We start from the raw sequence: 27,669 nt of genomic DNA, 5'->3' as shown, positions 1-27,669 counted from the left end.
CCTGTTACACAGAAGCTTTGACCCCCTGGTAATGAGTGGCCTCACCTATCCCTACCTTGATAGAAAGGGCAGTTTTCCTGGTTGTTTTGAAGTTATCAGCCCTTACCCCAATGTGGTTTCAATTATGAATTACCAGACTAAAAGGGGGGAAAAAGCTTTGATTTATTCTTTTTTGCTCCAATTATGCATGATGTGTTTCCACTGAAGACTTTGAAAAGTATTTCATCATGCCTCTCATCCTGAAGTGGTCAAAGGGCAAAACCAAAAGGAGTTAACCCTTTCATTTCTGCTCTGGGATCAGACTCCCTGTCAGCGGCTGCAAGGCATGGCCTTTGAAGCACACAAAGCGATGGAAGGGTTAAGCCTTAGCATCACGTTGCTAACCTGCATACGGATGGTGTCCCCTGTCCAAAATGGTGAGATGATACTTATGTTAATGGTCACTGGGAGATTTGAAAGGGGCGGTCAGTAACGTGGCCCGTGCTGCCTTCTTAACCGTTAAAGCCCCCGCAGCCCCCCGACCGGCAGCGCACCACCTCGGGGCTCATGCTCACTCGGGAACCGGGAACACGGAGACCTAACGGCGTCTTCCGGCAGGACCACGAGAGAAAAGGTTCTGGACAAGTCCTGAGTCTACTTGCTACAAGACTTCTTTAATTCATTCCCCCAACGAGAAAAATACACGATTGTCCTGAAAACACAGACAGTACTGAAGGCTAAATCTCGCTGACCCTGTAGTTGGACAGACAGGGAAGACGACAAAACCGAAGGCTCGATGGAACCCCACCCCCACCCCCCGGTTCCGCAGACTCAACTAGGGAGAGAATAAACGATCAACTTAGAAGTCCTGTGACCTACTTACAGTAACCTCTCCGTGACCGAGCTTCCTCTGTGGTGGTGCTGGAGTGCACGCAACCACGTTTGGGCGACCCGGAGTAACAGGTTTGCGGCTCTCCGACTCATTCAAAGAAACGGAGCCACAGTCTAAATCAGGGTCATAGGGGCGAGCCAAATATTTCCACTATCACTCTCTTTTTCCTCTAGATATGTTTAAGATTTTTCTTTGTCTTCCCCTCCGCCTCTCCTTCGGGAGGTCTGATGAGAAGTGTGTGAGGCTCTGTTCTTTGGTTCTCCATGTCGTCACTCCGTGACTCCTTCAAAGATCTGTCTCTTTGGGCTACATTCCGAATAATTTCCTGGGATCTACTGTAATAATCTAACCCAATAATCTGAAGTCCTTGCGGGTGTATTTCTGCTGGTTCTCACTCATGACACTGCTTTATTTACGATTTTGTGGTTTGTAACTGTGAACGGCTCCTTTTCCTCAGATACTTGTTTGTAACAATTATTTGAGACCCAGACTGAAGCCGAGCTCCTCAAGAGAGGGTCTGTGTCTACTTCTGCTGGTCCCTGTCAACTCAGAGCCAATTTCGATGGGAGTCCTCTTAAGGTTTATTTGGACCACACTTGTGCTATGACTCTGGACCACGAACCATGAGAAGGTGGCTCATGACTACAGTTCTCGACACTTGGTCAATACCGACTTACTCTTCTTTACTCTTTCACTGACAGCACAGGAGTCCTTCAGTCTCCCGGCTTCATCCAGGAAGTTCTTGTTAGATCCTCCAACTCACAGGCTTTCAATCCTGTGCCCCTGTCCCCCACTCTACACAGTCACCGGGCAGAAGCTCCAGGTCATCACACTTGCAAAGAACAGTGCGGCAAAGCTGGCTTTGGCTCTCACCTCCCAGCACAACTAGTCCCACTTTGTCTAGGGAATCAACAGACATCATACTTTCATGCCAGCTCAGCAATAGGCTACACTGCTTCATGATACTCCATGCAGTATTTTTAAAAATATGTTTAAGGAGCTTATTTATTTTGAGACAGAGAAGAAGGGAAGGAGAAAGAGAAGAGTAACATCCAAGTGTGATTGCCTCTAGTGCGCTCCCTACTGGGGGCCTGGCCTGCAACCCAGGCACACACCCTGACTGGGAATCAAACTAGTGACTCTGGTTCATCACTGGTGACTGAGGGAATGGTGAACTGAGAATCCCTGCTTTAGATAAGCCACTATCCTCCTTCATACCTCCATTTCCTCATTTATGAAATAGGATGATGGGGAGGTGGATCCTGAAGATAAATTAAGTCTCACTTTCTTCATCTGTAAGAATGGAGCTAACAGAATGCTATTCTTGGGGTTAATACGGATGAAACAACAGAAAAAACATAACAGAACCTATCTGGGTACAAAATAATGTCCTCTGGTAAATTCTAATGTTCTTCTCCAGTGTCCCATCCAATTCTAAAATCCATGTTTTAATGTGATAAAGCTTTAGAACAGCAGCTTTCCATTAACAACACTACTTTTTATAGTGCTATACCACTTACAAAACGGTTCCACAAATACTATTTCATTACCATTTCACAATAAACCTGTTAAATAAGTAATACCCCATTTTACAGGTAAGGATAAAAAATTTCAAAGAGATAAGAAAGGTCAAGAAAATAGATGACTTTGAACTTGAATTCAAAACATCCTTTTCAATGGCCTTGGTTAGTAACTAGAAATCACTTACTCTGCTCTTCCCTGAACCCAGTCCTACGATGAGCAAACTGCTACAAAGGGAGACTTTGTACGCAACCTCAGGTTACTCACATCATTACCAGGAAAGAAGGGATTAAACCTCGCAGTTTAGGAATTTCTAGGCTATAGTTAGCTTCGTGAAGGCTCCCAGGTTACACCCATCTGAATGTCTCTCTGAAAACTCCAGTTATTATCTGAGGTTTAGCTACTTAAATGTATTCTTTATATAGCACTGAAATTCCCATTTGGCTCAAGGCCTGTCCTTCTTCTGTAAAGCCAAACTACTGTCAAGAAGAGCAGGAAGGGTTGCCACTGATTGCTTTCCAGGTAGTAAAGGAAAAAGTTGACATTTCATCCTCCTCTTGCTTGGAAGAGAAGCCAATCATTTGTAAGAACCCTGGTCTGGCTGCGGCTTCCATCAGTGGGATGGACAGAAGCCAGTTAAATGGCTCAACACAAGCCATATTAAAAGAATTTGGAATGAGAAAAGAGCAGGTTCCATATGCTGATGCTTTTAATAATCCATGAGTTATACCAGGCCAAGTAATAAATTTCACTAAATATATCTATGGTAAAATGGTTAAGATACTGTCTAATCAATTAAGTGAGTGAATACAGTAAAGTAGGAGCCCCCAAAACACATCACTGATTTACAGCGGTTCACACTTTGATATGTTAAAAATAACAGTCCAGCTCTCTGACAGTGCGGACGACTTGGTTTATTCGTAGAACATGGCCTTCAACTATGCAATTGTCTTCCTGGGCCTGTTACTTACTGCACACACTGAAAACACTTAAAAGAAACGCTTCAGTGAAAAAACTAGTAACTTCTTTGACTCAAACAAACAGGCTGATCTACAATCCGAAGTGTTTGAGAATGTTAAAGGTGGCTTTAACTACGACTTCTCATGACAGGTAAAACAAACTTACAGTTTCATCTGACGACCCCGAACCTGAAACACTCTGACAGTCTGAAGCAGAAGCTTGCCCTCTCGCCCAGGCATAAGAATACTCGCCGGCAGGCTGCTGACTGTGCTGCAGAAGGCAGCTGCGGTGTGGAGGACGACTTCGCCAGCTTGATAAATAGAAACTCTACCTGGGGCCGAAATGAACCCTACCTGTTTGCTGTGGAAATCTCCTACTGAAAAAATTAATGTTTAAAAACAAAGTGATTTCTCTCTGCAATAGCTGTAGCACACCTGGAAGAAGCAAAAACAAAGACAAGAACTGCTAAATTCTCTGGAGAAATACCTCATTACCGCCAGTGGCAGAGATGTGCACAGAAAACCCTGTGGAAGATGAATTCACGTCCCCAAACCATCAAACACATAAGAAAACAGCTAAAAACTGGAGAATATAAAGTACGTATCTCAAATAAGTAAAGATACAAAAAAATGAATTATAAACATATGAGAAAAGACACTATGAAATAAACTCGGGCAGGCAGATTTGAAAAATAACAGAGCTTCTAGAAATAAGCACTGAAATTTAAATCTCGATGGATAGGTAAAAAGACACCGGTCACCTCTAAAGAAAACAGCAAAAGAGATGTGAAAAACTATCCGGCATTCAGAGAGATAAAAATGTGGAAAACCCTGAGAGACATAACAGAGGAAGAGAGGTCTACGCACACTCAGTAGGACTCCAGAAGGGAAGATTAGTAACAGTGACAGCTATGGAACAGTCAAAAAGAAAATGAGAATTTTCCAAAACTGATTAAAGACATGAGCCCTAAGCTTAAGGATATATCACTCTCAAAGCAGAGAATGGGAATTAGAAAATCACCATTTGGCAACCATTATAACTATTGATTCAGGCAAGAAATCAGCCATGGATGCTAAACTAGTGGGTGAAAGTTTGAGGACTGGCAGGGTATTTAGAGTCTCAAAGTATTTCCTCACTAATTTAAAAAGAATCAGTAACATTACATTGGAGAAATCCAGCCAAAACCTGTGACTGAAGTTGTCATGACCAGTAATGGGACAAATTGACATGTGTCCTCCAGTTTAATACACAGAGAACACATCACCTTTGCAATACCCCTATCAAAAATGCAGAACGTAAATTTCAATAATTTGAAAATTCATATTTTGATGCAAAACCGTCAAAGAAACCCAAAACAAGGAACACCATACAAAATAACTGACATGTTCCCTCAAGACTGTCAATGTCACGTAAGACAAAGACTAAGAAATTGAGCTAGATTAAAGGAGGCTAAAGAAACAGGATGACTGAATGCTAAGCGTGGTCTGGAATTTTCTTTTGCTACAATGAACAATATTAGGACAAATGGCAAAATCTAAACGAGGTCTACAGGGGAAATGATACAGTACGGACGCGTACTTTCGGGTGGTTTGGGTAGCCACCCTGTGAGTCCACAGAGAAGTGTTTAACGGGCAGATGAGCACAACATCTGCAACGTCCAAGTGGTTCAGGAAAAAATCTGCGTGCACACACACAGGCTGGGCAAGAGTGGGTTTACAGCTGTTTGTGTGCAAAACAAGATATTAACCAATAATCATCCAAGAACAAATAAACCGTTTCACATACTCAGAACTGTAACCCTCTCTGCCTCACCCTGTACACACACCCACAACATGTGTGCACACGGAGAAAAAACATAAAGGAAGTGTGGTAAAATATTGACGTGAGAAATATGGATGAAATGTGTACAGAATCTCTGTACTATTTTTGGAATTTTAAGTCTGAAATTATGTCAAATCAAAGAATTAAAATAAAAAATACAGAGAATTTTAGGTTTGTTAAATCACACAACAAAGTACAGACAGATGAACATAAACTACCTAGCAAAGCAAAACAAGCTAAACTTTCCGACAATGATAATAAGAAGACTCAGGAGTTGGAGGTACACCCTGGATGGCGGGCTCAGTGGGCTCCACAAACCAAAAGGTCGCTAGTTCGATTCCTGGTCAGGGTACATGCCAGGGTGGTGGACCAGGTCCCCAGTTGGGGGCTTGCAAGAGGCAACAAATCAATGTTTCCCTCACACGTTGATGTTTCTCTTCTTCTCTTCCCCTCTCTCTAAAAATAAATAAATAAAATCTTTATAAAAAAGAAATTGGAGGTACTACGTGTTCAGGGAGGAGAAACTCGAAAAACAGGAATAAGGAACAGTTGGTCCCAAGATCCCTTAAACTGGCATGCCCAGGCAGACCAACCCTCTGGTTGTCTTCTTAGCAGGTGAAGGGTTGATTTATTCCCTGGAGAAAATGACTTAGGGACATTCCATACTCAGGGACACCAGTCCTGGAAGGCAGGGTCAGACACTACTGAACGAGGAGATTAAGTGATCTTCTGTGAAATCACTTAATCTGTGAAATAAAAGAGAACCCATCCCCTTCCTCCATTCAGGTCCCAAAATGCCCAGACTTATCCATCCTCTCCTGTACTTCCAAGGCAGAAAGATTACTCCTTGGATCAATGAACTGATCTAACAGAAATAACGCATAAATATCAAACACCAGGGTGCAAACACCAGGGTCCCCATCCTCTTCAGCTAAGTCAAGTCTGTCCCATGCACAGAGCTCCTAATCAGCTCTGGGTGGCTCACTCTTAAATACGAGCAGACTGCAGAGAAACATCAGATTATTGAAGAAAGTTTCCGATATGAAAGGTAGAAAATAATGAAGTAAAAAGGGAATTCAAAGGAAATGAACAATACAAGAAGCTAAAGAAAAATTAAAACTAAACCACAAATATCTTCAGAGAAAGTACTGTATCCTTAAAAAAGCAAGAATAAGAAGCTATGAAAAAGATTAACTAAAAGTTAAGAAAACTCTTAGAAATTAAAAGTAAAAAAATGTTTTAATCAAAAGATTAGATAAAATTGAGAAAAATATCAGAAATTAAAACAAAAAAAACATTAAAAATGAGAAAAAATAGGACAGAAAACATAAGAAAAATAAGGATCAACCTAGTACTTTCATCATCTAGGCAATGGAAGTTCCATAAAGAAAACAGAGGAAGAAAATAATCAAAAATATAAAACACATACATTTCTCTGAACTGAACATGAATTTCAAGCTTCTGAGAGCACAAATTGGTACCCAGCAAATAAAAAACCATGGAGACCACGGTACATCATCATAAAATTTCCCAGGAAGATTAAAATGTCACACAGAAGGATCAGGAATTAAAGCGTCTTATTTTCTGATATTAAAATGGGAAGCTTAGAAAACAATGAAGCAATGCTGTTAAAATTCTGAAGAAAACCCACCTCCACTGGAAACCTACACTAGCCCAACTAATAATCAAATGTGAAATGGGACACATTTTCAGACATGCAAGGTGACAGAAAATTTATCTCCCGATAGTCCCTCTCTTGAGAAACTATTAGAAAAAAATAAACCAAAAATGAGGACTGTGTTAGAACCTGGAACCAGACTCCAACAAAAAAGAGAGAAGGAGGGAAATCCCAGAACCACGGCAGAGAGTTCAGGATGACCACCGCAGAGGGGCCCTGGGGAGCAGCCAACCCAGACAGAAAAACCCTACAGTTCGGCTGGGCACGGCCATTTGATTCTTTCGTTGGAGGATTCAGTAAAAATTGGTTAGAGATATGAATGGGAAAAACTAAGAGGAAAAATAAAAGAGGCAGTTGTTAAGTCCCTGCAAAATAACAAGTTATACAGGAAACAATCATTGTTTATTACTTGGGTCAGTTGAAAACAACATTTATATAGTCCTAATAATGTCTCAAATGAGCGCTGCTTTAATTTTTTAAAAAATGATGATACAGCCCTACTGGTAAGATGGGAGAAGGAGGAATGTGCACAGGAAGAAGGGAGAACAGAAGAAAAAGTGCTAACTCAGAGGAAGCGAACAGATGATGTGTATTCTCTGAGAAATCGAAACTTAGCTTGGTAGCGCTGAGTGGGGGATAAGAAGACAAATACCAGAAGGGACTGAAAGAGTTGAGAGCAGTGCCTTTTGGGAAAAGCCTTCGTTTTGGTTACCGGTCATACGCTGTAATTGCTATTTGAATTTCAAAACCATACGTGTGTTTAGCTGTACTAGTCTTTAAAATATAAAATTACGAAATACAGCTGAGACAAAAAAAAATAAGAGAACCAAACGTGAAGAACCCACTTCTTGCTGGAGCGACGTGGAGGTTGTTCTGCTCTGCAGCTGTATGGGCTGTTTACTAGAAAATTACACTTACATATTAATTACCTGGGAGGCAAGGAACTAGGATGGGAGATCAGACATAGAAACAAAATTCATTAATTGAAATGCCCAACAACTACTTTTTCCTGGTAGTTTCTGTTATTGAATCTTTTAAGCCGACCTCAAAGAGGAACTAAAATGGCCCCTGAAACAAGGGGAAAGGGAATCTGATGTGCTAATAAGTGATAGCTGGGGCATGAAGGATGGCTTCTGCCAAACATTCAATATGTTCTTAATTAATCTGCTGCCAGATCGAGCTCCCACAGACTCCAAGAAACTATTCTAGTCACTGCCCCCTACCAGCTGTGCGCTGCGAGGGAGCAGCCAGGTTTTGATTCATGAACGTGGAGCCGTAAAGTGGACTCTCAGTTCGCAACAGGGGAAGGACGGCACCCAGGGACACAGCGCGCGCAGACTCGCCCACCCCCCGCTGGAGCGGATGTGGGCCCAGGCGTCTCTGTCTACTAGGAAGGGTCCAGGTGCTCCTGCAAGGGTCCAGAAGCCCCGACTGACGGGACCATCTCAGTAACAAGCCGGGGTGGGGCTTCTCTATTCCTCACATCTCCTCCCCACCTGGATCTGGTTAGTGCTCTGGTCTGGTCTTTTCCTTTTTCTACCTGACCATCAAAACTGGCCAAGTTCATTGCTTGGGGCACCAGATCAAGCTCTTTGGATCCTCCTGCATCTACCTCTTCATCTGGGGACCCAACTCAGCTTTCTTTATTCCCTGGCTGCTGATGACCTAGACTTTCTAGCTTGGTTCCACAGAAGTAACTACAGACGGGAGACGGTTTCTCAAAAAAGGCTACTCAAAAAAGGGTTTGGAATTCAGGGTAATATAATGGATGGCTTGCACTACTGTGATTCTATCAATGGGATACCTCTAAAAACAAAGACTTCAAAAAGCTCACACTTACTTAAAATTCGAGCTAAAATTTCTAAATTCCATACATACTTTAGTCATATCTAGGCGGTGGGAGGGAGAAGGGGAGAATAAGCCCAGGAGGCCCCCTGGGGGGCCGGGTAGGCTTTCGAATTCCAGAGAAACATTCCACAACCTGGAAGTTAAAGGGCACTGAGCTGAGGTAAACAGACTGTTAACCTGGTATCTTTTCAGCTCAGAGCTTGCTTCATGCATCTGAGCTGGCGCTTCTTCAACCTGCAGAGTGATTTATTGCTCGTTAGTGTTTACAGTTGAGTGGTATTTTCAGCTGCTTGTACAACTATAACCTTTGTGAGTGAGGGCCACCATCTGGACATCTGCTAACTGCAAGCAGCCCTGAGCTTTGTGTGTAGCTGGGACAGCTGTAGTCCGAACCCGTCTCTAGACGCTTCTAATCCAAGCAATGGGTTAGAAGCGTCCCGAAGAGGACCCGGATGGTCCTCTTGAGCCGTCTCCTATCACTGAGTTAGGAGGCACACAGTGAACGATCCCACCTCACATATGGTCCCTGGACCAGCAGCAGCAACACCACTTGGGAACTTGCTTAGAAAGGAAAATTCTAGGACCCCTCCCCAGACCTACTGAATCTAAAAATTGGGTAGAGGCAGCTGTCCATTTTAACACGCCTTTCGGGAGATACAGATGCACACTAAAGTCAGGGAACCACACCCCTAGAACTTGGGGGGCCACAGCAAACTCCAAGTCGAACTGCAACTCCTCCTGAGAGGTACCTGCCAGTCAAGTGCTCTTATGTATTATTCCCATCTAGTGATTCCTCTCCCTTTTTGTCTTCAAAAACTGGACTTGGCTCTGGCTGATGTTGCTCAGTTGCTTGGAGCTTTGTCCCCTAACCAAAGGGTTGCAGGTTTGATCCCTGGTCCAGAAGGTATGTTTCTCTCTCACATCAATGTTTCTCTCATCTCTCTCTCCCTTCCTCTCTCGACAAGCAATGAGAAAAATGTCCTCAGGTGAGGATTTAAAAAAAACAAGACGAACCTGGTCTTGGACTGATGCTAACAGGAAGTACAGGTAAGCATGTAATCCTCATCTGAGGCCTTTCTTGCAGCTAAGTTGCCACTCAGGCTAGACTTCAGAGGGACAAGCTCTTGTTTTTCAACCTCATTCTTGTGTTGGGTACGATAATCCATTTTAAGTCACTTCCCCATTTTCCTCATCAATTTCTGTCAATGGCCATGGGACCCCCACCTTCTCCCCTTTCTGCCTGGGTACGGGTCGGTCAATGAAGGAAAGAAACAAATCTGGCATATTTTTACTACTGTTGTCCATAATACCATATTCGGAAAAAACTGTCAAAGGGCTGGGGAGATAAAATTATGACATTTAAAAGGTGGGGAATCATCTTTTAAATCATGTAAGAAAAATAACATGGGAAATTATTCCACTCTACAATATGATTTTGGGGCTATATTACATTTAGTTTTTAAAAAGTTATTGCTGAGAAAATATGGTTTCAGTGACATGTGCCAGGAATCCGAAATATCACGGGTCTTGGCCTCCTTCATTCCTCTGTCACATTCACTGCTCACTTGCCTCCATCTCTGTCCTCTGGACTCACTCGTATCTGGCAGAGACCCAGAGGCAAGGCGAGAGCGGGTGTCCATGGAGACTCTCAGCTCCACGGGCTAGACCCAGATGTCGGGGCAGGACTGGAAGTGACACTAACGTGACATGTGACACAGGTGTGGAGTATTTGGGGAGATGATAAAGTTTTGTCTGATATTTGCAAAAAAAAAAAAAAAAAAAAAAGCAAGCATGGAGAAACTAAAAAGATAGTAAAATACAGAGAGCCTTGACATGAGGAGCTTAGAAAATTAATGATAAAAACAAACTCACCCACTCATAACTTGGTGAGAAATTCCAAAGAAAAGATTCAAAACAAAGGGCCAACGTCTCCAAACCAGACAAAGCTGCTACTTCAAAGTTATGCTCAAGAATCACCTCGTCACACTTTTTCAAGTTTTGAGAGTGTGGCACAACACGCGTAATGTAAGCAGTCCCCTACCTGGTGACAGGTAAGAGTGGCAGAGCATCCGGTGACATGAACACTTGGTTTCTGCAAGGTTACCCCTCACTGTCTTCCTAATCCACACAATACTTTTGGGGGGGGTTCTTTGGGTTTTTGTTTTGTTTTTTCTTTAACATTAGACCCAGGCAGCATCTGGCTAGCCAGTCCGTGCACGGTGCAGGCCCTCCCGCCTCGGGGTGTTGGTATGTGAATGTGAGGGGATGGGGAGCCCCCCTGCCAGCCGGGCCTCAGTGGTGGTTTCCAGAGGAGGTCGGTATTCCTGAAGGGGTGGGGCAGAGCTAACAATAAACGGAGCATCGCTTCTCAGGCCACAGTTTAAACCAGGGCTCTCCTCACCTGAGCACCCAGAAAGGTGATCGGCCCTAGATTCCCAGAAAAGGACTATTTAAGAAAGAGTTAAAGAAAAAAAAATATATCGTCCAATAATATATCAGGATTTATGCTTTTTATACTTACATTCTTTCCCAACTTTGACTATTCTGTCCTAAATTAAAATCTATCTATTTCAAAACTGCAGAATTTCTTCTACTATTTTCTTCTAGTTTGTATTCTTAGGGACAACGGAGCGCCAAAATCCCAACCATTTATTGCTATCGAACTTTCCTCAGCGCTTTAGATGAAAGTGCGGACGAAAGTCCACTGTTTCTGCTCTCTGGCGGGGTCGCGGCCGCCCCCCCACATCGACTTGCACACGGAGGAGCAGATGAGATCACTCTCTCAGGCTGGCACCACGTGCTTCACATGGTGGAAATGTTTCAGGCCGGAGGAGGCTCAATGGCTCCCATAAAATTCCATGAGCAATTTAAAATAATCCACAGATGGAAGACCTGGGTTCACACTTGTTTACACAACTTGTCAATTTATGACCTTAGATAAGTCAGTCTCATTATGTCGGCTTTATTAAAGAAAGAACTGATCACCTTCCCCACCTTCCCAACAGGTGAAGGTCAGATAAAATGATGGATGTCACATCGGTCTGTGAGTGAGGCTTGGATGGCCCAAATCCTGGGATCCCAATCTTTGTCCCCCGCTTCTGTATATCAAGGGCCTCCTGCCTGGATTAAATTGCCCTAGGTATTGTCATGAATAACAAGATAACTCAGACATTCTCTTAAAACAAGTACAACTTTATAGGGATTATAGTTCTATGCGTGTTAAGTGACAGGAAAGAAACACAGGCAGTCTGCTCTAAGACTTACAAGGAGGAAAGAGTACCTCCCGCTCAGGGGTCGGAGAGACCTCCTGGAGGGGGGGGCGCAGGAGTGGGCCACTGAAATCTGCATAAAATGTGGACAATTAAAGACTATGACGAAAGGACCAACAGTCAGAGGCTCAGAGAAGGAAAAGCATGGAGTGTTCAGAGGCAGAGCAAAGGTGTGTGGCCAGAACTCCAGAACGCCCTTAAAGAGAACAGAAGGAAATGAAGCTGGAAAATGGAGCCAGACTGTGGAAGGCCCTGCAGTCGGACTGAGACTGGACTCCAATGCCATCCTCACCCACGACCTCCATGGGCCCACATTCTCTAGCTGGACAAACTATTCCCTAAGCATACCTCGACTTTCCTGAACTCCCTCATTTGCTGGTTCAGTCAGCTCCCCAGGATACCGCTCACATTTACTCCGTAGTAAGTCTCCCTAGATTCCCGAAATAGCCTCCTGTGCCCAGTCTTTTCCCACCGCCACTTAACTGCCTCCACAGGGATGTCAGATTGGTCCCAGCGCTAGCTCACCACATCGCCTCCCTGTTCACATGTTTCAGTGATTTCCTGTTGCCAGCAGATAACACGCCAACACCTTCCAGAAGGCAGAGGGTATCCAGTGATCTGGGGCCTCTCCAGGCTTCACTCTCCGTCCCTGCCTCGCAAGCCTCCTTCACTTCTGCCACGATGACCTCCGTGAGGTTCCCTAAACCACCACGCTCTCTTGACCCCTCCGCCCTCTGAATCTGCTGTTCCTTCTGGATAAAACCGAACCTTCCTCTTCCTCCAACTGGATGATATCTGCCCTTCTCTCTTCATACACAGATGATCGCTTAACATTGTTTTAGAGGTGCTAGCCAATGTCATCAGACAGAAAAAAGCAAAAGGCTCGAAAATTGGAAAGCGGAAGTAAAATTACATTCTGTAGATATGATTATACATCTAGAAAACATAGGAGAATCAACTGAAAAAAATGAAACATTTGTAGAATTCAGTAAAAGGATAATAATTTATACACAAAAAAACAATAACATATCTTTATATAAATGGTAGCCAGTAAGAAACTATAAAGTCAGAAACTATTCCTTTATAAGAGCATCAGAAAGATTTTCAGGATTTAGGAAGGACATATATAAATAAGGAAAACTTTAAAGTCCTAAAAAGCAAACTTGCTTCCTGATAGTAAGATCAATTGCTATGTAAACTCCCCAAAGCAAGGGTCTTTCTCTGCTTCGTTCACTGACACATTCCAAGTACCAGGAACACGGCAGGCACTCAATAAGTGCATATGTACAGGACAAGTGCCTAAAACAATCTAGAAAGTCAATGTGACAAATCAAAACACAAACCGGAATTATACTTGTGTTCTGGGGGAAACTGACAGAAATTTCAACCTCCCACTTGGAAACCACACGTAAGATCATTTTTACCTAGCACACGAGCAAAAATCCAGCTGTTCAGGGTTACTGACGGCAGAGAGAACCAGAGTAACCAAAATGTTACTCATGGAACTGAAGCTGGTAGAGTCACATGAAAGGGCAATTTCTTAATAGCTGTCAACATCAAAATCTGTATATTCTTGAAGCAATTTCTCAGTTGAAATTAATTCCATGAATTTGCACATTTATGTGAAAACATATAAAAGTACTGTATTACTCTTTGAAAACGGGGAGAAGCCATCTAAATCTCAGTGACAGACCTGTTCTGTAAGATATACCGCAGTGCAATACTCCGTAGCTGCCCTTAAAACTGCAGTACAGCCATCCCCCGGCAGAGTGCGGGACTGGTTCCAGAACCCCGCCCCCCAGGGGGTGGGCCCCAAACTGCAGATGCTCAAGTCCTGTACATACAATGGCATGTTCTTTGCACATAATCTGTATTTGTTTTCTACGCAGGCTGTAGGCAGGGTATGTCTACATGTCACTCATCCTGTGGATTCAGTATACTGCTCAGCATGTGGCAATTCGAGTTTTGCTTTTTGAAACTTTCTGGGATTTTTAAAAATATGTTTTCGATCTGCAGTGGGTTGAACCCACAAATGCAAGACTCACAGGACTGAAACCGGTGAACATGGACAGTCAATTGCGTGCTACACAGAATGGAAATCAGTCAGCGATGTCTTACTAAAGTGAAAAAGGCAAGGTGCAGAAGAGTATGTGTCGTGCGACCCCATTTGCATTCCAAATCACAGAAGCATGCTGACATGTGAACAGGAACATTCTGGAATGTTACCTTTGGTAATGGATTCAAGGGGGGGGGGAGATGAACAGAAGTAAACTTTTCCTCAAGTACAACAGAAAGCTGCTGCTGTTTTGTTCTGTTTTACCCTAAGCATATATTACTTCCTCACCAGCATCCTCACTTCAGGAAGTACCCTGACCCCTCCCCGCAAGGAGCACTGCCTGCCCACTGCCTGCCCCATCCCATTCGGGACACCCCTCTATTATGGCACTTCTCATGCCACTGTAGCATGAGAAGCTGGCTTCCCGAGTTAGTGAAGAGTTGCTGTGAGGGCAGGGACTGGCTGCTTTTTCTACATTTTCAGCACCTGGTGGAGTGCCTGACACATAGTAACTGCTTCACAAAGACCAGAGGAAGGGAGAGAGGGAGTCCTAGAGGAAGATTAACCAGGTGGAAGCACACAGCACCATTGAGAAGGTAGAATCAGGAGACAGGGAGGGCTGGCCAGAAAGACAGCAATGATTAGAATGAAGAATAGAATCTAGTTATCATACATGAAAGCCTCAGGGTCTGGAGCTAGACAGCCAGGTGTGCTCCAAAGCGGTTAAGAAGCAAGAACTGCCAGCCCCAGAGCTTCAGGCATTTTCGGTGAAAAAAAAAGGTATTGCCACTCTGAAATCCCTACAGCGTCACAAGGGCCTGTGACTCCTTCCAGTGAGGAAGAAGCCCAGAGGCCTCAGCAAATGACTGCGCAACTCACAATGCCTCCCGATCACTTTTGCCAACCATTGCCTCATAGAGTGTTAGAAATGTTAATGAAAACAATCCATGTAAAGCACAATCCCCGGCAGAGAGTACACATTCAAAATAGAAACTATTACTATTGAGTAGCTCACAGAATCTTTTCAAGAGTTCTAAGCACTACAACTGCAAAAGTCAGCACAAAGTCTTTGAGTTCCACCCAGATCCAAGCCTCCCCATTGATCTCTGTGATAAATAAACACACTGCCTTCCTAAGCACATTTAAAACAAACTAGAAGCTGCTACTTCTGTCATAATATCAGACCCCGAGTATAACAGACACTTTCATCTTAGAAAGCCAGAATTTAAACAACCGTTACAAATCCAGCACCTTTCTTTTGTCCCATCCCAGCCACTGGACTGTGCCTGACGTGGCTGGCATTAGCATTCACGTACCACGGCCGGAGGGTCATTCCACTCTTCATAGGAGATGGCGGCGTACGGGTAGATCCGGTCATTGATGATCTGCAGGGTGGCCAGGGCGATGGCTTTGATCGACTGGAAGTACGCCTCCCAGAACCACCGTGCCTGTGAAGAGAAGGACACTGCCGTTAAGTGAGCAAGCAAGCCAGGCGGAGCAGAGGAGCTAGATGCCCGGTCACACCCAACGCTGGGCCTGGGTAACTCCTTTATTCCCCGAAGGGGGAGCCTACAGCAAATGCTCCCCGCTGTCCACACCAGCTCCATCCGAAGTGCGCATTCATCAAACACAGTCAAAACAGAATGTGGGCAAGGGAAGTGCACCCTGGGCTCAACGTAGACCTAAGGGAAATTATGTGATGATGAAAGTATATGTCACGGGTATACCAGAGCAAATGTATAGTATATTTTAGAGATAAAACATACACAAAGTGCAGAAATTTTAGGTGGACTGTTCACTGAATTTATACATGTGAATATAGTTATAACCATCACCTAGATGAAGACGGAGAACACGCCACACCCCAGGAGATTCCCTTACTTTGCGTCCTGGTCAGCACCTCACCCTCTAAGAGTCAATCATTGCTCTGATTTCTATTGTGCCCATATCTGAATTTCAAATAAATGAAATCAAACAATATTTACTCTTTTCTGTCTGACTTCTTTTGCTCAACACTTACAACAGTTAAGTCAGGTTCTGGTATTAAGGTTATGCTGGCGTCATAAAATGAGTTGAAAACTATTCCTTCTTTCTCTATTCCCTGAGAAATTTTACATAAGATTAGCATTGTTTCTTCCTTGAAAGGTTTAGAATACATCAAAAAAGCCCTCTGGCCTAGGTGTTCCTTGGTGCTCAAGGGTTTTAAATCATGGATTAATTTTCTTCATAGACTTAAGATTATGTGTGTGTTCACATATGTGTCAGTTCTGTAAGTACTGGGTCGGCCAAAAAAGTCTGTATGGTTTTTCTATGAAACAAAAGGTACATTTTTCATTTTCACCAATAACTTTATTATAAGATTTGGATAATTTGAGTATGTCGGCTAACTCTCACTATTGGCTTCTAGTGGGTACTAGAGGGTTTGCTAAACACCTTCCAGTGCATAAAGACGCCCCACAGCAAAGAATTATTTGGCCAAAATGTCAATAGTACCAAGAAACTTCGCAAACCACTGTTGATATGTTCTATCAGTCACAGCACCTTCTCCGTACACTGCACACATCTTTGTGTTGCAGCTGTAATAAAGTATAATGTGTCGAAAATATTGCATATCTTCTTCCATCTTCAATATTAAAATGACTGCACAGAAATTCACCAATTTTGATAAGCTTTTATAAAAATGCACACTGACATGACAGCTGTCACAACCTGTTTTAACAAAATTGTTTCAAACGAAGTTAAAGATGACTAACACTAGTAGACCCATCTCATGGAAAAAAACTAAACAAACTTTTCAGCCAAACGAACAGTATTTTTCAAGGACTTTGCTCATTTCAATTACATTGTTAAATTTATTAGACTGAAAGTGTGTGTTGTCTGTTTAATGCCTGTAGAATCTGTAATAATATACTGTTTATTCCTGATATTCATAATATGTGTTTTCTCTTTGCATGTGATTAGTCTTAGCAAAGGTCTATAAATTTTATTAATCTTTTCAAAATACCAGTTTATTGGATTTTTTAATCATACTTTTTTTCTATTTTGTTCCTTTCTGGTCTTATTTTTATTTCATTTCTTCTGTGTTGGAGGACTTCTGTTGATCTTCTGTTTAGTTTCTTGAGACTGAGGTTTAGATAACTGATTCCAACCATTGTTTCTACTATGTCTGTTTAAAGCTATAATCTCACCTCCATGCGCTGTTTCAAATGCACGCCACACATTTATATGTCATGTTCTTTACAATTCTCCCAAATTGTCTAATTTCCACTGTGATGTCTTCTTTGACCATGAGTTACTTTAGAAGTATACTGTTTAATTTTCAAACATTTTGGGATTTTCTGTTTATCTATTACTGGTTTCTATTTTGTTTGCACTGTGGTGTGAAAGCATAAGTGTTTTTTTAATACTTTTTAATTTATTTAAACTTGATTTATGGCCTAAGCGTTTTGTTTATTTTTGTAAATATAAAAAGTATGTTCTGCCTGACTGGTGTAGCTCAGTGGATTGAGCTCGGGCCTGCGAACCAGATAATTGCGGTTCGATTCCCAGTCAGGGCACATGTCTGGGTTGCAGGCCAGTTCCCTGCAGGCCAGTTCCCAGCAGGGGATGCGCAAAGGGCAACCATACATTGATGAGAAAGAAAAAAAAAGTATGTTCTGCAGCTTATAAGTATAATGTTCTATAATTGCCAAAGTGGAGTAAATTGATTAGTGCTGTTTAAATAGTCTACACCCTTATTGCTGTGTTCTGTGCGTGTGCGCATGTGGACATGTGCGTGTGTGCTTATTTCTACACTCTCGCCTTCAAATTTGAGTCCTCACGGCTTGTTTCAAGATTGTCTCTTGTAAAAGAACATACATAAGTTTTAATATTTTATTCCATCCCCAAATCTCTGGCTTCCAATTGTACAGAGTCCCATTTACACCTGACGTGACTGCTGACATGGCTGAGTGTGTGATCATCCTATTTGTTTCATTTGTTCTTGTTCCTTTACTTCTCCTTTCTTGCCTTTAGAATTGGCCAAACACATTTTAGTGTTATCCCATGCTTTTCTTCTTCATTAGATTGCTGATTTTTGAGTCTTCTGTTGTTCTGTTAGTACCTAGCTATCCTAACAATTAAGGTATCGTTGATTTATGATATTACACTTCAAACTCATAATTTTGCAACTCAACAAACAATGTCATAAATCCTCCATCTACCCTACTCCATCTGCTATGCTACTGGTGCCAAATATTTTTCTTCTACATATTTTCAATCACACAAGATATCATTATTATTGATTTTAAAAGTGAGTTGTCATTTACATTTACCGAATGTTTTCCCTGCTGGTATTCTTCCTTTCTTCAAGCACAGCTGGGCTTCCACCTCTTCCTGCTCCTTGAGAACTTGCTGTTGTTTTTGAGGCAGGTCAGCTGACAACAAGTTCTCTCTGTTTTTATTTGAAAGTTTCTTTTTTTCTCCCCATCCGTTTTGGATATATATGTTTGATGGATAGAGAATTTTAGGCTAGCAAGGTTTTCCCCGCCCCCAGCACATTCTAAGAACAATTTCGTTGTCTTCTGGCTTCACCCAGTTTTTGCTAATAAATCAAAGCTGTCGGACGTACTGGTGCTCCCTTGAAAACAACCTGACTTTGCATTCCGACTGCATTTAAGCCTTCTCTGTCTTCAGCTTACAGCACCTCCATGTGATGTGCCCGCGTACGGCTCTTTGCATGTACCCCACTAAGGAGTGCAGAGCTTCTGCAATCTGTGGTTTGATGTCTTTCGTTGGTCATTTTTAGAAAACTCTCAGCCAGCATTTCTTCTTCTAGGGCTCCAAACCCACCTACGTGAATTTTCTTCGCCGTGTCCCACATGTCTCGTATTCTCTTTCCTGCATTTTTCTCTCTGTGCTCCAGTCTGGATATTTTCTCACGGTCCAACACTCGTCTCTTCTTTCCGTGCGTGTCTGAACTGATGCTAGACTCGTGTACTGAATTCTTAATTTCAGTGCCAGCATTTCCATCTGACGTTTCACTTGACAAAAGTAGATCTGTATTGAAATTCTCCTTTTCTTCTATTTCATTGAACACAGTTTCTGAAATCACCGGCATGTCTCTTTCTATTACTTGTTTTTTTCTCTTTCTTTTGGTCGTCTGGTTTCAAACTCTAGTGTGCCTCTGAATTTGTCATTTGCCAACCAGAAATCTGTCTGCATAACTGTGGAGGTTCCGGAGGGTCCGGGCCATTTGCCTCCTAGGAGTGCCATATATTCCCTGTTGGGGACAACCAACGCAGTCGGGCCTCTTTGATCCTGCCGGTGGTTGGATCTGAGTTGTCAGGGCCAGCTTTTCTCAGCTTTTCCTTCCTCTAAGGTACAGCCCTCTGGAACTTCCCATCGAAGCCGGGTTAACTCTCAGGTGCTCCGTCCCGGCCTGAACATACCCTTTGTCCCGTCAGCACCACGGCTGCTGCTGGAGGGTCTGCACAGCTTGTCGGGCTCCCCGCTGCTTCCTTCTGCAGAGACTCTCGGAGGCTTGCTCTGACCAGGTGCGCCTTGGAAGTTGGCCAACACCTCAGAGGAAGCCCGAATGCCCACTTTTCTGCTTACTTCCCTGGGGTGCTGTCCTCTAAACCTCAGAGATTTCCATAACCCCCAACTCCAGCCTCTCAGCCTCTGGGACGACTGCTTTCGGCCATGACTCCAAACCCCCGTGTTGGGAATCAGCACGTGTCCTTGGGGAGCAAACTGGAGTGTGCGTGCGGCTCCCCTCGGTGAGCCTCCTTCCTCTCGGGACCCTAATCCCTCAAGCCCTGACTGCACTGGCTGCTCTTCAGTGCCCCTACATTGTTGCTGTATCTATTTCCATAAACTTTCATCCTTCTTTGTCTTTTTTTGGCAAGAGGGTTACTTTAATACCAGCTACTCTGCCACAGTCCAATATAGTCTTCTGAAAGAACCCAGTTTCTTATCCAAGCAGAGTTTAAACTCAGTTACTAAGGAAGCAGGCTGCTGGTCTGGATGAGCTCCCCAGCTTCACTCAGACCTAGGACTCCACTCAACATCAGAGGCCGCGGGACTCACACAGGGGCGAATGCATGAAAGTTTAACATGAGGGAACAGGAAGCGCAGCCAGGAGAGGTGGAGGAAAAAGACCCCGTCTCGTCTAGACGTGCCAACTTTGGTTCTGTTTGCCAGGCAAGCACTCTGTTCACTAGATAAAGCCCAGGATAATTTCTGAGTTATGTGACAACCATTCTCTCCACTAATTATAGGAAAAAGGCAAAAGCATCACAATGCAAATTTCTCCTACTCCTTGAAAAGCTGAAACAGATTCAGCTTCCAAAGGCATGTGACTTAAGCTATCTTGTGGTTTCCCGTCTGGGTACAGCCCGGGAGCCGGCTGGCTGCCTGCTGCCGCTTCTCAGATACGCCCTACTCACTCCAATCTTATTCCTGCTTAAATTCACGTCGCTGCTCCCCTCCCCGCATCATCCAGCCAGAATATTTATAATTTATGAGACCTGAAAGAATCTATCCTCTTGGGAAACCTTAACTGATCATCCCAAATATCAACCACCACCCCCCTTACTGTGAAATCCCGCAGCCCTCACAGCCTTCACCTTACAGGTTAGTTCTGCCATGTGCTGGCCTGTAATTGTCCTGCTATTATTTCGGACAGTCACTTTTCTCTTTCCGGCTACATTATGAGCTCCTTGGGTGCAGGAACTGGCATTTTTTAAAACTGGCATCCTTGCAATGTTAGAATGCTTTATCTGCTGTAAAGCACTTTTGTTTTCATGATCTCACTTGCTCTTTATAACCAGCTCATCCCTTATTTGGGGCAGACACAAATTTCACTTCATATGTGAAATAAAAAGATGTTATGTGGCAGAGTCGCAACTCAAACCCGAGAATCTAAACTCTAACTCTAAATTCAGACCTGTTCCCACCCCATTCCAGAGAATTAAGAGTACCAGCACACGGTAAGCTTCAGGAAATGGTCCCTTTTCCAGAAACCAGAGGTGTAAAAATCCACTGAGAAGCATGAGCCCACACATAAACACACCATCCTAAAACTTCTACCCAAGTGGGTCCATCATCATATGCTCTTTTACTTTAAATCATATTGAAATTAAACCACGCTCAAACTCGAGCATTTCAAAGCTCTGTGTTTGCATTTAATCTCGGTGGAGGCAGCAGCCTCGGAGATTTATAGGAAACAGTGACTGGTAACAAATCCACCCAGAACACAGCCAAAGCCCCAACTGTAGGACAGAGCTTCTAATTCAAGATGTCTCAAATCATCCCGCTCCATCCACCAAACTGCAAGTCACCTTTGCCAATAACCATAGCTCAGTGAGCCTCTCTGGCTTCACTGTTTCTGCAGGACCCCTGCAACACCTTGAAGTGCTTAGAAGGCCTTATGTTTACAGCCCCTCCAGGGCGTGGTGTCAGCCACTCAGGGAGAGAGAGGAAGGTGTTTTCAGCTACAAGGGCGACACCCGCAGGCACCGCTCTTCCCATCCAGTAAGCAAAGCAAACACCTGTGTTTGGGGTTTCCCCGCACCCAGAACATGGGCCACGCTTATTTCGAGCTGAAAAGATTAAATGAGGCATTCCTTAGCAGCTCTGGGAATTCTCCAGTCACCCTACGCGGTGGAAGCCACACAGTTGAAGACTGAAGTTGCATGTGAGCTGGTCATACCAACGTAACTGTGAACAAAGTGTTTAAACCTTTCCTCATTAAACAAATGCCACTGTAACTCCACGAAACAAGCAGATTTCAAAGTATAGAAGCTGTGAAGTTCCCATGATGCTTTCAAACATGAAAAAGTAGTAAAGTTGCTAAAGGGCAAGGATTAGGCCGACCCCAAACTATCATTAGCAAATAGTCGCTTCAAACTGAAATCGCTACTTCAGTTTATACATCAATTAAATGTGCTTGATTTCTCCGATTTTCTTTTCCTTTTTAAAAGATTTTGTTTATTTATTTTTAGAGAGAGGGGAAAGGAGGGAGAAAGAGATGGAGAGAAACACTCATGTGTGGTTGCTTCTCCTGCACCCCGTATGCAGACCTGACTCGCAACCCAGGCATGTGCCCTGACCGGGAGTTGAACTGGTGACCCTCTGTTTCATAGGCTGGCACTCAATCAATCCATTGTGCCACACCAGCTAGGGCTAATTTCTCTGATTTTCAGTATCTTAAAGTCAACAGCAAAAACACACATTTAAAGGAAGCCAGTGCAGTACAGCATAAAGAGCCATAGCTATGAGCAACTTGCATAATTTCAAGTTTGAAATTTGTACAAGGAAGATCATCACACCTATCCTGTGAAGCTGTGGTGATTAATGGGATAAGGTTTATGGAGCTTCTTGCTCATAAAATGCTAGTGCAAAACAGACCATCAGAAAACGTTAGCTCTCTCCTCAAAATTTATGTCCCCCTCGCTCCCCTTAGGGTCTTTGTCACTTACATTAGAATACCTTCAATGCATTTGGGGAGGAAGGGCATGGTTAGAGGTGGTAGAGGGTATAAGGGGGTAAATGGTAATAGAAAAAGTACAATAAAAAATAAACTATTAAAAAATGTAGCCCTGGCTGGTGTAGCTCAGTGGATTGAGCACAGGCCTGCGAACCAGAGGAACGCAGTTTGATTCCCAGTCAGGACACATGCCTGGGTTGCAGGCCACTTCCCAGCAGGGGATGCACGAAAGGCAACCACACATTGATGTTTCTCTCTCTCTCTCCTTCCCCTCTAAAGATAAATAAATAAAAGCTTTAAAAAAATGTAATACCTTCAACACTGTTTGGGATGGGACTGGAGGAAGAGAGGCAGGATGGGGCCTCAATGCTGCACTCCATCCATCTCAGTTCTTACAGACAGGCAAAAATCCAACCGGTCAGACAACAGAGTTAGAAATAATAAAAATACATCAGATGGGAGTGTGACTGAACTTGATCATGACAAGTACAGCAACCAATAACACGTGCCTTGCAGCTTCATCTCTCAACCTTCGTGGAAGAGGACAGCCCTTCCCCAGAAACCACGGGCGTGGGAACACATCTGGTTCTGCGCCCACCAGACTCCCAGCCTCCAGCACAGCGCCCAGCACGGAGGAGCCCATCAAACACTCGCTGAAAGGACATCCCCACCAAACAACACGGCCTCGGAGGCACAAGGAGACAGGCACCACCAGCAGCTCACAGAACTTTCCAAATTCTCTAAGTTCCCATTGATGAGGTTAAGAAATGAAAGATGGGGGAAGTGGATTTGAGGGAGAAAGACCAAATTTCAAAGGGTGACAAGCTCCTCCAGGAGCGAAGGGACACACAAACCTGATTCCAGCTTTGGGAGAGGAGAGGTGGCTACTGTAACAGCAGCCTAGGGAAAAGCTAAAGTGTTAGCAAATTCTCAAAACTGAGTGCGGGCTGGCAAAAACACGTTGGAAGGTCCCAACACAGGGGGAGCCTATTTATCTGCAAGCCGCTGGGCGTTCTCGGGATGGACTGGGGCAGAGAAGGAAACCAGAGCCCCCCTCAGCAGCGCACAGGTAAAAACCCTGCCCATTTCTTGGACTTTTTTTTTTTTTTTTCTTTTTAATCCAAAGCAAAAGCCTCAAGCTGTTGGGGCAGGAGCAGAAGAAACTCCTCCTGTTCCCCAGGGCCAGTCCCGCCCAGACCCACTGCCTCGGGAGAGGGGTGGAAAGGCAGCGCCCCCAGGGAGGGGTCGTAGCAGCAGTGTCTGCTCCTGAGCAAGCGGCAGGAAACGTGCCTGCACTGGGGAAGCCATAGTAGTCCACCGCTGTTGGAGGGGCAGGACGCCCTCCCACCGGCCACCTGGACTGAGGTGTCCTGTGCTGTGCGAGAAGCAGAAGCCATCTGTCCCTGGTGGGACAAGCGAGTGGTGGAGGACGAGCGAGAAAACTTACTCAGGTCAGGATCCTGCACTTATACAAAGCAGAGGTCAGCCACCACTAGGGCAGGCGCAGAAAAGTCATCAACCCAAGACCCCCACAGATAAAGAGTGGATACAGCTGCCACAGAGGGAGGAAGCAGGCACTCTGAGAAAGCTCCACCTCCAAGGCTGGGGAAACAGACCTGCCTGAGGCTGAGTCTGGGCCAGGAGAAGGGAGAACCCCACTGTCCCCACCAAGAGCCAAGCAGAACATACAAGCAACGAAGTCCACCTCTGAGGGGAAGGCCTCCCTGTGGCGCGGGCCAGTGAAGTGAGAGGTGGGCGCCTGGACTCAGAACTCAGTACCTGGGGCCCAGCACTAAGAACGCAGGAGCAGCAGCTGGCCGCTGGCAGCAGGCGAAGTCCGCGTGTGCGGAAGAGCCCGGCCACAGGAAACCCAAACGCAGCCCAGTGGCTGACGGGACTGGGTCCCCTGCCCACGTTCATGGCCTGAAAGAAGGGGCTTGCCCATTTCCAGACATGACAGTTACCTCGGTCTCCTCAGTTTCTCTACCCAGAATGTCCATCATTCAGTCAAACTTTACTGGGAGCAAGAGTTGGAGGAGTGGCAGTGAAAAAAAAAAACACCCAAGAGAAAACAACTCACTGTCATAAAGATGTCAAGAGAACCAGATCCATATATGACCCAGATGTTAGAACTATTGGACAGAGACTTTAAAATAACTACTATTAATATGTTAAAGAATCTAGTGAAAAGGCAAGTAACTTACATGAACAGGTGGGAATTTCCAGTAGAAAGATGGTGACTACTCAAAATAGTTTTAAATGAAAATTCTGGAAATAAAAAAATAATACCATAGATAGACAATTCTTTCAACGCACTCATAGAACATACAGCAGAGGAAAAGAATCGTGAACTTGGAAATAGAAGAAGAAATGATCCAGCCCCAACTGGTGTGGCTCGGCTGCTCGGGCATCATCCACAGAGCAAAGGGCCACCAGTTCAATTCCCAGTCAGGGCACATGCCTAGGTTGCAGGTTTGGTCCCTGGCAGGGATGCATTTGAGAGGCAACCGATTGATGTTTCTCTCCCTCTCCCTCCCTCCTTTCTCCTCTCTCTAAAAATGAATTTAAAAAAGCAAGCAAGAAGTGATCCAAACCAAAATGCAAAGAGAAAAAAGTGCAAGAAAACAGAGCAGAGCGTCCAAGAGCTGTAGGGTGACATCGAATGTTCTAGCACGCCTGTGACAATCCCAGAAGCGGGTGGGAGACAAGAGACAGATACATTTAAAGAAGTAACGGCTGAGAATTTTCTGAAGTTAATGAGAAACCACAAAACACGGACTCCAGAAACACAGAGAACCAAGACGTATTAAAGAAAACATTCACCTTCTCCCTCAATAAGTCTAGAGAAAACAGCTGCTCTATTAAAGATGCAAAAGTACCCTGCCTCGGAGCAACCTGGGAAATTCAAGAGATGTGAGCTATAGGAAATTTTCTCTTAACACACTAGCACTGACAGGACCATTTATTTCAGGCGAAGGGCTGGAAAATATTTCCACACCTCATGGATTAATTTTTCAAAGCTGTGTCTGAAGATGAATCTGAAACTTCCAAAGGGATTCCAAGGCTTCACCAACACGTGCGCGAAAGGCGCGTTCAGTCCTTTCCTTTGTTTGCGTGACAAATGGAGCCTACCAGCACTGGACTTTCCAGAGTCTCACCACGCAGCGGCTTCTCAGGGCCCACCTGGCCGCGTCTGGCTAACTTGCAGCAAAGGTGAGCGCGCAAGAGCAGGGAGCCCAGTGCCCTTCATGAATGACGTCACCACCGGCTGGAGGTAGCAGAGAAGGGCTCAGATAACCTCTACCAGACAACTGAAGAAAACCAGCGGAGAGGCCAATTTATGACCCAAGCATCCTGGTTTCTAGTTGAGAATTACTGCCAGACTGGTTTTGCTTATTCTTTTGCTTACTCCATTTTTATAAACATAAGAGTTCAACGACAACTGGAAAGAAGGAAAAAGAATATCAACAGAACCCCTCAGAGGCACGTCTCATGTGCTGAAAGTTCTATAGAACTGCACAGTGCCAAGGTTACCAGTGTTTCTGGGGGGGGGGGGATGTTCACAAACACCTCATACACCTTCACTCCAGGATTCAATAAACAACAACAAATAGAATTTACTTTCTCTAAAATAAAAAGAGATTTCCAAAACAATGACAACAACAAAAAAGCTAATACCTGGGATTTATCAGCACACCAGTTTTTCCTTAAAATATTTATTTTGTTGATATAGTTCCATTTAAAATACCTCACTAATACATGAAGTAGGAATGAGCTTCATTCACCCTCTCCACACGCACCCTCCCCCTGAAAGCCTTTGATGCCTCTGGAGGTGCTTTCCCATCACCTCGCACGGTTTTTCCAGCCCCATCACCTCAATTATTTGAACACAGCTCTTGAGGAACCCACATATATTGTGCCTGCTGGAATTTTACACAAAGCCACAGACATTTATTCACATAACAGTAGCATAACAGAGTTCATTTTACAATTTTTTTTGTAAGTGTAAATATTTTTTTAATTTCTTTTCTATGCAAAGTTGTAATTGCTTTCTTTTTTAGCTTTTTATTTTGAAGTCATTTCAGACTTAGAGAACTGTGTGCAATTGTAGAACAGAGAGCTCCCAAACACCCTTCACCCTAGAGCTCCCCCCAGTGTTGGCATCTTGTAAGTACCACACGCCACTGGAGCTCCCCAATGGTTAGCATGGTTAGTCTCCATGGTATAGTGAGCCAAATTAAGAGGTTAACTATAGATCCTCTCTTTTCTTTTCAGATTTTCTCAGTTTTCTTCTTCAGTCTTTTTTCTGTTCCAGGAACTAATCCAGGACACTGCATTGCACTGACAGGTCCCATGTCCTTACTCTCCTCCCATCTGGGAGTTTCCTGGTCTTCCCTTATCTTTCATCACTTTGACACTTTCGAGAAGCGCTGGTCAGGAACCCCGCGGAATGTCCCTCAGCCTGGGTTGGTCTGATGTTTTCTAATTATCAGACGTTATGGGAATACTACAGAGGCCATGTGCCCTTCTGCCCACATCATGTCAGGGGGCTACCTGATATCAACAAGACTCCTTACAGGTGAAGTGAACCTTGACCCCCCGGTTAGGGTGGGTCTGCCGGGTTTCTCCATCATGAAGTTACTACTGTTCTCATTCCGTTTTCCCCGTTAGAAGCAAGTCACTACGCTCTATGTATATTCAAGGCGGACATAATTAAGCTCCACCTCCTGGAGGAAGAAGTACCAAAAAAATCATCACACTATTTTCTGTGTATTTCGAAAGAAAGAAAGACCATGAAATTGAATTCACTGAATACTAGAAACATTTCAACCTAGTTTACGTCCATACTTGTGGCTGATAAAAAATATTAAAACATTTTCTTTCCTCATTAATAATTTCACTAAAATTAAATTAGACACTTGCCTGAACTGTTAAGTTGAAGCCTGAAACCATGTCTCATTTACTTAAAACAAGAAAGCACGTAGCCACTTTTTATTAAAGATCTTAGAGATGAAACGTAGTGAGCCCTCAAATAATTCTGAAATTTCAATTGCTTCCAGATTCTTATATACTCAGAATTACTCTATAAAGACTTAGTATCCAATATGTAATTTAGAAAAGAATGAAAGAAACCTAAGAAAATTAGTAGAAGTAATTAATAAGATAACAGAAAGG

At 43.9% G+C, this 27,669-nt stretch overlaps 1 protein-coding gene across 2 annotated transcripts in view; it reads right to left on the bottom strand.

Moving 5' to 3' along the window:
• EXT2 (exostosin glycosyltransferase 2) overlaps positions 1 to 27,669 on the bottom strand; it is a 125,399-nt gene that overhangs the window by 48,405 nt on the left and 49,325 nt on the right. For both annotated transcript variants that reach the window (XM_037166100.2, XM_037166099.2), the window contains exon 8: positions 15,341 to 15,472. In XM_037166100.2, the coding sequence (XP_037021995.1) occupies positions 15,341 to 15,472 (132 nt within the window). The remainder of the gene's footprint in view (positions 1 to 15,340; positions 15,473 to 27,669) is intronic.

This window comes from Artibeus jamaicensis, unplaced genomic scaffold (genome assembly GCF_021234435.1).
Source record: "Artibeus jamaicensis isolate MK-2021 breed Jamaican fruit bat unplaced genomic scaffold, CSHL_Jam_final contig_797, whole genome shotgun sequence".
Lineage (NCBI taxonomy): Eukaryota > Metazoa > Chordata > Mammalia > Chiroptera > Phyllostomidae > Artibeus > Artibeus jamaicensis.
Note: the sequence above shows the minus strand (reverse complement) of the source record. Positions and strands in the feature narration are given on the sequence as shown.